Genomic DNA, 12,748 nt, shown 5'->3' with positions numbered 1-12,748 from the left:
TGAGGATGGGGAGAGGTCTTGAGCACAAGCCCTATGAGGAGAGGCTGAGGGAGCTGGGATTGCTTAACCTGGAGAAGAGGAGGCTCAGGGGAGACCTTATTGCTGTCTACAACTACCTGAAAGGTGGTTGTAGCCAGGAGGGGGTTGGCTTCTTCTCCCAGGCAACCAGCACCAGAAGAAGAGGACACATTCTCAAGCTGCACCAGGGGAAGTTTAGGCTCGAGGTGAGGAGAAAATTCTTCACAGAGAGAGCTGTTAGCCATTGGAATGTGCTGCCCAGGGAGGTGGTGGAGTCACCATCCCTGGAGGTGTTCAGGAGGGGATTTGACGTGGCATTTGGTGCCATGGTTTAATAGTCATGAGGTCTTGGGTGGCAGGTTAGATTGATGATCTTTGAGGCCTTTTCCAACCTTATTGATTGTTATAGATGACTCCTGGTAAAAGTTTTTGGTAACAGTTTTATTGGCACTAAAAGATCTTAAGAAGGTAATAAAAGGCAATGAAAGCAAGCAAAGCAACTGGTTGGGCATGCAAGGGTACAAAACTTCACCCCACAGCAGCCTTACAATAGCTTTCTTCATCTTATATAGTTACATCATCTACATAAACAAGCTTATGCTAAATAGAAGGCAGGCATATGATAATGAGTCTTCAAAATAGGTGATCACATCCCTTCTCCCTACATTCAGTGTGGTAAGGGTCAAAGCATCCACTTTCATGCATGCTCAATTGTCCAGGCTTCTTATCTAAAGAAAACAAATTCTCAGTTCTTCTCCTCAGCCTTGGTGTCTCCAATTAGCCAAACACACTGTCTCTGTTTAAGTCTGTAAAATATGCAGCTCCCCCTTTGTCCTCAAAACAGGCTCCTGCAAGTTTCTGACCCTCAGTCCCAGTGCACTCTACCTTTAACACCAATCACAGATCACCAGTATATTCATAACATTGATTCTATGATTCTATGATTTTCATGTCCCTCCTCTGGACCCTCTCCCATCAGGTCCATGTCGTTCCTATACTGATGGCTCCAGACCTGTACACAGTACTCCAGGTGAGGTCTCACCAGAGCAAAGTGGCACAATCACCTCTCTGGATCTGGCAATGCTTCTTTTGACGCAGCTCAGGATGTGATTGGCCTTCTGGGCTGCAAGCACACATGGAGGCTTATTTGTCAGTCTTACAAGAAGCTTTGACAAATCATAATCTTTCTTGGGCTGCATCTCTTTGAACTGTAGTTTGAAAAAGCATGGGTCAATTATATCATCAAAGCAGGTCATCGGAAGCATCTAATTACATCATCTTGCAAGGGGATGTTACTGTTTAAAATGTTCCTGTCTATCATATATATATTTGCTCTCTGAATGTAGGACTGTCTGGACTAGATGTGTGTTTTATTGTTTTCAAATGCTTTTAGTAACTTATGAAATATTTAAAAAGAAACTAATCTCAAAATGGGATTGAATCATGTGTTATGTATCTAGTAGTGTCTTACATGGGGTTTTGCAACTCTAGAAAGTCTTTTTTCCCAGCCACAAAATTGGAATTGTAAAGTAATTTAATGGATCAAGGCAAGAACTTCCTGCAAGCTTCATAAATTATGTATTATGGCTGCAACCTTGAAAAATAACGATGTTTATTAATGCTTGGCAGGGCTTTTTATTGTTGCTTCTTGTTAGATTCTGTGATCTCAATGTTTAAATTTCTCTTTCAATAGTTTCAACTTCTCTCTCTCTCCAGAGATGAAATAGTCACAGTAAATCACTAATTTATATTTTAACCATTCCTAGAGACAGCACTGACTATCAGAACATTCCTCAACAAGGAAATCCTGGTCATAAATATATGTGCAGCACCTAGCACGATGTTCTGATTTCAGTTGGTGCCTGCAAGACTCGTTTTAGTGTTTCTATGTCATTCCTTCTCTAAGGGACTTGTTTCTGCCTTGCTGGTTCCAGACATGTTTCAGAGGTGTCCTTGAGCATTTTCTGCTTTCTAGTTACTACTACTATTGGTGTCAAGTGCAGAGTTGACATGATATGGTTCAGAAATACTGGGTTTCAAAAACGCTTTTAAACTTTTTGACTTTTTGTAGGCCACAAAACCACCAAAGCCACTGTGTTTATATATGGACTGGTGCTCCAGATTCACATGGTGTGTGGCCTAAGCAAAAAAATCTACCTTTTGCAATAGGAAGCACTCTCAAGTGAGCTTCTTACTCTTCAGATTTCATTTTTTTTTTTAACCTGATTAGGAGTCTGCTGTAGCTTCCAGCCAAAGGGTTTGGCTCTACCTTCAGGTGCATTGGCTGAGAAAACTGCCATCACTTTCTCTGAGACAGGTTTTTAACTTCCCTTTATAATAGTTGCTCTTCTAGGCTTGTGCTGGGGTAGAAACAATTTATTTGAGGGAGCAAGGGGTGCTCCTCAACTTGGAAGCTGTTGCTTCAGTTGCCAAAATTTGGAGATATTCTTAGACCCTAGATAAAGAGAGGCTTTTCCAGAGTGTAGTTTTAGATCCTGTGAACTTCTGTGTCAGTGGATTTCTCATAAGGTTTGCCTGTCTCCATGGATGAAAGTGGTATTGATGTCTTGTCTTGGCACAGAATCTTTGCAGTAGTCTTGGCTCAGTACAAGCATGTGATAAACATTAAAGCTTGGTGAGCACACTGATAGAGATATTTGGTTCCAGGGATCTGTTCAGATTCCACTACTATGCAGCCATAAAGAAAAAGAAATGCTAATAGAAACAAAATATGTGTAATGATGCAATTTTTAGCCTGAAGTATGAGATTTCTATTGTTTGTTGGCATCTGGGCAACTGGAAGAAAAATCATGATGTAAACTGAAATGTTTTTAATGACTTTGAGATATCAGTATATGGGAGGGAAAGGATACTTGAAGTTCAGGCCTGCAAGAATGTGAGGTTTATGATTAAAAGATGTTGTGTTGCCTATTAAAGTTTAAAGAGCTGTAATCAGTAAAGACATGTGCAGACAATCCTGCTAGGTGAAGAAAAATGTAACAAGTAAGGTGGAAGTTAATATTTTCCATTTTTCTCCAGACTAAAAGTGAACAAATCAGTGTGAGACACTTGACATCAGGAAATTGGGAAGTTATCAAAATCCTGGCATATGATGAAAATACTGAAAAGATGTAAGTACTATTTTCTTTGTCTGTTTATGAAAGATATCTGAGTTATTAAGGTATCACAGTATTGCAGTGTCACAGTACATTAGAGATTGGAAGGGAACTCCAGGGAACTCCAGAGATCATTGAATCTAACCCCCCTGCCAAAAAAGGATCACCTAGAGTAGTCTGTACAGGAATGCATCCAGGTGGGTTTTGAAAGTCTCCAGAGAAGGAGACTGCACAACCATTTGACTGGAAATAGCATATCTAAAATTAAGCAACAGTATCTCTTTCATTTTGGAGCATTGCCATAAATACTGTATTCCTTAGAACATAAAGTGCAGTTGTAAGATAGTTTATCTTCCAGTGTGTTACTCTGTGTGTGTTTTAATGAAAAGGTTAAAAAAAACCCCAACCAAGCAACCAAAAAAACAACCCCAACCATGACATCAGCTGACTCACTGTATTGTTTTGAAATAAAAGAAATCAACACACCATGCAGCAGCAATAACATTTTGGTGACTTCTTTCCTGAATTCCAGGTAAGAAGTCATAGTAAATTTTTAGTACTTGATAAACTCTATAATCTTCAGTTTTCATGCTTGTTTGTTCCTTGAATGATGTCTCTGGACTTTGGGGATCTGCTTCAGCCTTGTAAATTCAAATTATAGAGAAAGATTTTCCAAACCCCTAATTCCTAGCCAGCTTGCTCATCTTAGCCCATATTAGTGCTATAGTGGGAAGGAAATGCAGCACATACTCGGTGATCTTTCTGATCAATACAGAATGGACACAAACCATCTGAAGGTTCCACAGAACTTCAGTGGATCTTGGTTAGTCTTCCCATATATCTGCACATGGAAAAAAAACAACAGAGATGTGCCTAATTTTCTTTAAAATCAATGATATTTCAGCATGGGTATTTTTGTGGCTGCAATGATGCCTGTCACCTCCATTGGTGGTGGAGACACCCTTTCTGACAGGTCCTTCCACAGGTTTTGAAAATATATCCATAGAGAATGTTTTGATGCTTCTTCAAGTTTCAGATGAGAAAAAAATGAGGTCTAGATGCACTCAGCCTTCAGAGAAGTTGCAGACTGCACATGGTTTGTCTCAAACACTTAAGAAGACTTCCTTACCCTCCTTTTCCCCTTCAAACAGAAACTCTATGGAGATTTCATGTGAGACACGCCAAGGACTTGTCTTGATATTCTTGCAGCAGCACTCTTTCCACCCACACAACCTTGTCTGTAAACCATTGCCTAAGGTGCTAGCTTCTGTCTCTAGATAGAAGAAAAAGTCGTTCTATAGTTCAAAAAGGCTTTTGGGTATCATAAGGCCTATTGAAATTTACGATACAATTTCGTTGTGACCTTTTTCTACTCCTTGGATTTATATTGCAAACTCTTGGAGTGAAGGAGAAGCTTTCTCTTCTGTATTTATAATATGCAGAAATGGGTCCCAGTTGCTAGTAGAGCTTCTGGGCATTAACAGAAATTAAACAGAAAACATTAAATACTTTGTTCATCGTTTGAATATGAACTCATATAGCCTCTGAAATAACTACTCTGTACACTGGCTCTAAGTTTAATCTTGGAGCTTAGGTTTGTATGTAAGTATTTGATCTTCCTGTGTATTTGGTAATTTTTTAATTATAAGAAATACTAGTTATTACATCTCTCACTTCTCTACACACCATGCAAATCAGGCAGTTTACCAGGCTGAGTTTAACTTTGTTTCTCTTTTGGGCACAGTTATTTCTTAAGCACTGAAGAATCCCCAAGAGGAAGACAGCTGCACAGGTAAGAAGTACATGGGGCTGTGTTATCAGGTTCTTCATCCCATTTCATTTCAATGAAAATTGTTTCTGATCATTTCTTTCCCCAGTGTATCAACAGTGGGATCACTGAATCGTCAGTGTCTCTCATGTAACTTCTTGAAAGACCAGTGCACCTACTTCAGTGCAAAGTTCAGCCCCCTGAATAGGCATTTCATCCTGCACTGCAAAGGTACGTCAAATGCACAGCATGTATTTGCTTCAGAATTAATGTATTCCCTTTAGAAGTCCAGAGTCTAACATATAGCTCAGTAGTGGATTACTTGAAGTTCTATACAGAGCTCATTGCATGACTGTAACTAAAGATGTTCAGTGCAAAAGCTAAATAACAAGTTATATCAGAACATTGCTAACCCTTTAGGCCTAGTAAAGGACACTGACTTCCAAATATACCCTAAAAAAAAGTCCTTGGCCAAAAAGTGTGGAATTTATAGTGGTAGTACTGTGGTTTGTAGCAGCCTGCTTTCTGTAGCACTGTGTCTTTATGTGTGTACATTGTACATGTATGCATACAGTATATCTACACACACTCCCCCAGATATGTATGTACCTACCAAAACCCAGGTATGGTTTAATCCACATAGGCAGATCTTCTTTATCAATACAATAAAATAACTAATAGGTTTTTTTATTGCTAGCTGCATGCCAGTAGGACTAAATGGCCTCAACTGCCTTCAGCGTTCCTATATAAACAGAGAACTGGAACCATCCCACACTGGCAAATTTATAACCTCCACCCAGGAAACAAGCAAGATTGTGAAATAAGCTCAGAAAAGTATGAGACAATCCATAATAAAGTGTATAGGTAGACCTGTTGACCTTGAAACTTGCAATATTTTACACACAACCTTCTCCCAGTGTTTTTGTTCAGCTAGCATCAGTCTGAAAAGAGTGGAACATAATTCATCCAAAATACATATGAAAAGCCCATTCTATTTGCATGCTTTTTTTTTTTCTTACTTCTTTGCAACTGTGCATTTGTTTTGCACAAAAGTAAAACATCTGCTGGCTTGTGAATTGAATCTATTCAAACATACAAACTATGAATATATATTGGCTAAAATAAGGTTGGTGGAGTTTTTTTGCAGAAGTGCACCTATAGTACATAGATGATTAGAAAAGGAAAAAACAAACAACTAATACAGCTTTGTGGCATATAAAGGGTTAACGCTGCAGCAGAACTTATGGAGCTAATCCTGAAGCCTTTAACTGAACAAAGACTGCCCTAATTATGAGCTCCTCATGGTTTAAGAGGAGTTATCCCTTGTGCTTGACATAGTCCCTATGGGGAAAATCTCAGATTCCTGCAAGAGGAAGGGTTTGTAAATTGGGAAGTATTTTTTTTACCCTGAATCAGCAATGTGCTAGGGCCCAAAGACGCAGTTTCTTGTTACTGTTTTAGCTAAGTATATGCAGCCTGTAATTTTTAACTTTGATATAAAAATGTGGATGCCAGTAGAAGGTTGCACATGAAATTGCTCACAAGCTCATGACTTTCAGTGACTTTGCAGTTGGCAGGTCTCCATTTGAGCTGGTAAGACTGTAGATCATCCTCCTAGGATTAAACCTACACTCCACTGAGTTGCAACCAGTAGACTGCCCAAAGCTGCAGGTGTTGAGCAGGGATGATATACCACTGCCATTAAGTTTTTTCTACCTCTAACATTAATGTATAGTTGTCAGCTTAGGGTTATTCAGAGGTCTTCTCTTCTGTTCCATCAGAACATGACAATTACAGCAGTGTGGCCCCCATGCACTGCCAGAGCTCTGTAAAATGCCTTTGGTAGGCTGAATATTTGATAGCATCAAACTTGATGGCACCATCATCATAGAGCAAATACTAAAACCCTTCTGTGGGGAACTTCCTGTAAGAGTATGAGGTATACTGCTTCAAGGAGACAGATGGCACCACATCTTCATGCATACACACTCGTTTTCACACAACAAAAAGCCTGACTAAATTGTTACAAAAGCAATTTGCCATTTGCCCGGAAAAATCCCCAGGAGACTCTGGACTGGTTTCTGTAGAAGTTTCAATTCTTTCACCTGCTGTTTACCCATGAACAACTTTATTGGGATAGTTTCTCCCTCATCCAGGAGACCTCTCAGTATACCAACTTTCTCTGTCTCCAGAGAGTCTCCTGAGTGAGAAGGTACAGCTAGGCTGGTAGGTGGAGGACTGGCTCTACAGCCTTGCAGGTTTTGGCAAGCGCATCCTTTACACTTAGTTTCCACACTGCTTGTGGATTTTTCCTTTAGCACTTCATAAACAGTAACAAATGTTAATCTTTCCACTCAAATAGAGTACTTTACACCATGAGTAACTATTTTGCCCCTTTTATGCACCAGGAAATGAGTTGTGGATTTAGTGTTAGTTATAAGGTCAGTGGGAAATCCAAGTTCTATGTAAGTTTTGAAGAGCTGTAAAAAACGATCCCTGTAATGCAAATCTGTCTTTCTGTTTTCTGATCAGTTTTTTAATCTACTCTAATCCCTCTTTTTAAAACTCTGTCATTGTCCTTCCACCATTTAGTATGAAAAATAGAGTTGGCCTGGAAAATGGCAGTCCTTTGCCCTGTAAAAATGGTCAGTTTTAAGTCGGAATTCAAAGCAAAGTGTAAAACTCAGCAGAGGTAAAAAGAGCTGGGGAAAAAAAAAATAAAACCAAAAAGAGACACCTGAAGAAATTATCTTCTTGGAGAACTAAGGCAGATAGATTTGATTTGTCAGCAATCTACCTCTCAGATTTTTGTCAATAGCCTCCCTTGAGGCAGAGAGTGAAAATGATGAAAGTCTTCAGTGGAGACTGTCAGAGGTTGTGAATGGCATCAGGCTATTTATTTGAGGTCTGTTTCCCTAGACTCATGCTGTAATTAATTGAGAGAGACAGTCTCTCAGAATGACTCAAAACACATAAATTAAGCTCTGTCTCTGAACTGCTCTCAAAGGGATTTTTTTTTTTTTTTTGGGTTTTCCAAAAAACTGAAATCTTAACTTCTAATTTGAGAGAGTTCATGCTTTCGTCTGTCATTAGGTCTTCAGGGACTTCATCTTTTCTGCATCATCCTTCCTAGCCCAATAGTGATTCTCTGCATGTAATTTAAACTTGTCTCACCAAGATAAAACTAAGTTTCCCATACACAAATTCCAGGTTAGGGGCGAGATGGAACATTTCTTTTGCAAGTTTACACTTGGGGAGCTGTTCAGAGCAGGGACAGCAAACTCAACTATGCTTCTGAGTGTGCAGAATGTTTGGCCACTACAGTTTCCTGTGCCATCTTGTGCATTTGCACAGTAGAATAGAATAGAATAGAATAGAATAGAATAGAATAGAATAGAATAGAATAGAATAGAATAGAATAGAATAGAATAGACCAGACCAGACCAGGTTGGAAGAGACCTTCAAGATCATCGCGTCCAACCTATCATCCAACACCACCTAATCAACTAACCCATGTAGCCAAGCACCCTGTCAAGTCTCCTCCTGAACACCTCCAGTGACAGCGACTCCACCACCTCCCCGGGCAGCCCATTCCAATGGGCAATCACTCTCTCTCTGTAAAACTTCCTCCTAACCTCCAGCCTGAACTTCCCCTGGCGCAGCCTGAGACTGTGTCCTCTTGTTCTGGTGCTGGCTGCCTGGGAGAAGAGACCAACCTCTGCCTGTTTACAACCCCCCTTCAGGTAGTTGTAGAGAGCAAGAAGGTCACCTCTGAGTCTCCTCCTCTCCAGGCTAAGCAGCCCCAGCTCCCTCAGTCTCTCCTCATAGGGCTTGTGTTCCAAGCCCCTCACCAACTTTGTTGCCCTTCTCTGGACTGGTCCCAGCATGTCAACGTCCTTCCTAAACTGATTTCCTGGTGCATTTAGTTTCTTAGTGGTACAGTAGCAATATGACATTACCATGAAATAAGATTAGATCACACTTCTATTTAACCATGATGCTTGTCGAGGGTTGAGGGGAAGGCCCCTGCCTTCTCCCCCCCCGTAAGTGGAGGGAAAGAAAAAAAATGAAAGAAAACCACAGCTGGATAAGCAAAAGGAAAATGTGCTGTATTTACAAGTGGGGCTGCAGGAGATAGATATATATATATACACACACACACACAATTTACAGTATTTACAATATATATACAGAAATATACAACAAAGGAATGAGATTCCCCTCCCCCGCCAGGAGGAAGGGTTTCCCCCCCTGTACCTCCTTCTCTCCCCCTTTTCCCCAGAGAGGGTTAGAAAGAGAGAAAAGGAATAATTGTTAATTAAAGCAGAATATGTTAGTAAGTTTAGTACAGGCCTTATGGTTATCAGTTCCAAGGTCAGTCTGGCCGAAAGCCCAGAAGCTGCAAGCTGCGAAAGGAGGGGGAAAAAGTGCAAGACTGCAACTAGTCTCACTGGGAATCAAAACTTAAGGCAGTACTCTGCCTATCCACCAATGAAATTAGTTTAGCCCTGTCCTTTGTTTATAAAACATACAGTCACAATGTCCCTCCTCTTAAAGGCACAGCCTCAAACGGTCACAATGCTGTTGGTCTTTCAAGACTGGCACACCAAAGAAGCTTCTTAAACAGATAATCAAGGGGAAAATGTGATAATTTTTCAACACTTCTGCAGATATTTCATAGAAAATAGAACTGAATTTTATCATAAATTCACTTCCCAGTTAACCTGAATTTCTGTATTTTAGACAGTGCCATTAAGTGCCTCCATAGCAATTTATTCTTCAATTATAGCTACAACATGGAGATTAAAAATAAATAAATAAAAAAGAGAGGCTTCATCTGGGTGCAGGGAACTAGACTGCTTGCTGAACAGGTTTGTTGGTGCTGTAGTCTAACCTGCATCCTTCCCAGGAAACAGCAGTGGAGTTACTGCTTTGCTTGAAGGGAGGCACTTGTATTGGCTTTTTAGGACCTGGTCTTACATGGTAAATGATGCTCTCATTCTTTGTTGCTGAAATACTGACCCCTAACTACACTATGCTCCTTCTGTTTTTCTTCTTTTCTCAAAACAGGGCCAGGTGTTCCAGTTGTTAGCGTGCACAGTACAAGTAACACAGCAAGTGAGTATTCCTTATGGAATAGGTATATTGTAGGTGTATTTTATTATTGTCTTTGATTGGTTTGGGGAGTATCTAGGAGAAGAAAATTACAAGTGAAAGAAAATTAATAGATGACTCCTTCATATAAAGTACCATTAGCATCCACATCTGCAAATGATAAGGAAAGAAGTTAATGAATGACTAAACTTTCCTTGGCTTTTCAGGTGGGTTTTATGCTAAGTTCGTGTAATTCATCTTCTATTTACACTTGAGTTAATTAGCTGGCAGGTTGGTCTTCATCCATTTCACTTTCTATGTAAATTATGCTGCCATTATGATGCACCTCTTGTATCTTTAGAGATCTTTTTGCAGTTACAATCCAATTATCTTGAAGTAAGGTACAGTCTTTGGAAGACTGATCACAAAATCTGACCTGAATACAATGAACTAAGTCCTTCTCTTGTATTTCTTGAATCATAGCACCACCACTGACATTGGCAGTGGATAGCAAATCCAAGAATAAAGGGCTCTTAAGACTTGAGTATTCAATACCTTTAACTTTCAAGTTTTACTCATTGGTTTTTTTTTTTGTACATTGGCACCAAATCTATTGCTGTTTCCTTGTTACATGAGGTGCTTTGTAGTGGAAGACTATCCTTCAGCAGCAGAATTTTCCTCACTTAGGTATTTCTCTGATGCACTAGAGGTAGCAACTCAGCTACTACCAACTCCAGCGTGAAGGGGTGAATTAGAGGAAAGAAGACAGCTTTCAATTCAAAACCACTAAATCAGTCTTTCCATACCCTCATTTTATTCATTAGATTATCCCAAAAGTTTTTCCTGGAATATGAATGTCCTGAACTGTACTTGTCTGCATCCCTTTTGTCATGGGCCAGCCACTACAGACCTCAACAGGCTGGACAGATGGGCAGAGTCCAATGGCATGAGATTTAACACATCCAAGTGCCGGGTTCTGCACATTGGCCACAACAACCCCATGCAGTGCTACAGGCTGGGGTCAGAGTGGCTGGAGAGCAGCCAGGCAGAGAGGGACCTGGGAGTGCTGGTTGATGGTAGGATGAACATGAGCCTGCAGTGTGCCCAGGTGGCCAGGAGGGCCAATGGCATCCTGGCCTGCATTAAGAACAGTGTGGCCAGCAGGAGCAGGGAGGTCATTCTGCCCCTCTACACTGCACTGGTTAGGCCACACCTCGAGTCCTGTGTCCAGTTCTGGGCCCCTCAGTTTAGGAAGGATGTTGACTTGCTGGAACGAGTCCAGAGAAGGGCAACGAAGTTGGTGAGGGGCTTGGAACACAAGCCCTATGAGGAGAGACTGAGGGAGCTGGGGCTGCTTAGCCTGGAGAGGAGGAGACTCAGGGGTGACCTTCTTGCTCTCTACAACTACCTGAAGGGGGGTTGTAAACAGGCAGAGGTTGGTCTCTTCTCCCAGGCAGCCAGCACCAGAACAAGAGGACACAGTCTCAGGCTGTGCCAGGTGAAGTTCAGGCTGGAGGTCAGGAGGAAGTTTTACACAGAGAGAGTGATTGCCCATTGGAATGGACTGCCCGGGGAGGTGGTGGAGTCGCTGTCACTGGAGGTGTTCAGGAGGAGACTTGGCAGGGTGCTTGGTTACATGGGTTAGTTGATTAGGTGGTGTTGGGTGATAGGTTGGACGTGATGATCTTGAAGGTCTCTTCCAACCTGGTTTATTCTATTCTTCTATTCTATTCTATTCAGCCATTACAGCGAACATACTCTTGTATGTTGCATTAGCATACTGATCAATAGCATCATGCTATGAACTGTTAACTAATGTGCCTACTTATTGGGGGAGGCATTTAGTTGGGGTTTTTCATGTCACTGTTAGTGTTTCCCAAGCTCAGTGCCATAGTGCAGCAATGGGAGGAGGTTTTATCCAACCCAGTAAGCGAAAGCTGTTCCCACAGTAAATTCAGTGTCTTCTGTAGGGATGTGCCGTTCAGTGAAGTTAGATTTTTACTCGCCTCTATTTGCATCTAAAGTACTGTTGAAAGTGAATTATTGTAAACCAGATTTATGTACAGCATTTTAATGGAAAACGAAACAAGTCAGGTTAGAGGAACGTCGTTTGTTGTAACAACAAGAAACCAAATAATGAGAGAGATAATTCACCGTTAGTGTTTCACTGCAAGATTAGATTATCCTCTTCAATTCATAAAAGAATGATTAAGGATTACTTCAATTATTCCATCCTCAGAGTATAATTATACCATTTTGGTTTACTGCCCAGAACATTCTCCTTAGATTATCTGTTCGGGCCCTAAGTGGAGGGTTTGTTGTTTAATAAACAAAAACAACACCCAAATCTACATTTTGGAAGCAAGGTTGGTAATTTGGTTTGGCGCACAAGCCCTGTGAGGAGAGGCTGAGGGAGCTGGGATTGCTTAGCTTGGAGAAGAGGAGGCTCAAAGGAGACCTTATTGCGGTTTCCAACTACCTGAAGGGAGGGTGTAGCCAGGTGGGGCTGCTCTCTTCTCCCAGGCAACCAGCAGCTGAACAAGAGGACACAGTCTCAAGCTGCACCAGGGGAGGTTTAGGCTGGATGTTAGGAAGAAGTTCTTCATAGAGAGAGTGATTGGCCATTGGAATGGGCTGTCGAGGGAGGTGGTGGAGTCACCGTCACTGGAGGTGTTTAGGAAGAGACTTGATGGGGTGCTTGGTGCCATGGTTTAGTTGATTAGATGGTGTTGGATGATAGGTTGGACTCGAT

The 12,748-nt window shown here is 41.1% G+C and overlaps 1 protein-coding gene across 1 annotated transcript in view; it reads left to right on the top strand.

The window, feature by feature from the left end:
• Positions 1-12,748, top strand: part of DPP10 (dipeptidyl peptidase like 10) — a 324,986-nt gene that overhangs the window by 284,930 nt on the left and 27,308 nt on the right. Inside the window, exons 14-17 of the mRNA XM_068139088.1 lie at positions 3,058-3,149; positions 4,879-4,926; positions 5,012-5,133; positions 9,973-10,020. Coding sequence (XP_067995189.1) covers positions 3,058-3,149; positions 4,879-4,926; positions 5,012-5,133; positions 9,973-10,020 — 310 coding nt within the window. The remainder of the gene's footprint in view (positions 1-3,057; positions 3,150-4,878; positions 4,927-5,011; positions 5,134-9,972; positions 10,021-12,748) is intronic.

This window comes from Melanerpes formicivorus, unplaced genomic scaffold (genome assembly GCF_026170545.1).
Source record: "Melanerpes formicivorus ecotype bairdi unplaced genomic scaffold, bMelFor1.0.p_v2 SCAF_5, whole genome shotgun sequence".
Taxonomy (NCBI): domain Eukaryota; kingdom Metazoa; phylum Chordata; class Aves; order Piciformes; family Picidae; genus Melanerpes; species Melanerpes formicivorus.
The sequence above is the reverse complement of the archived record's forward strand: the minus strand, read 5'-3'. Positions and strand labels throughout refer to the sequence as shown.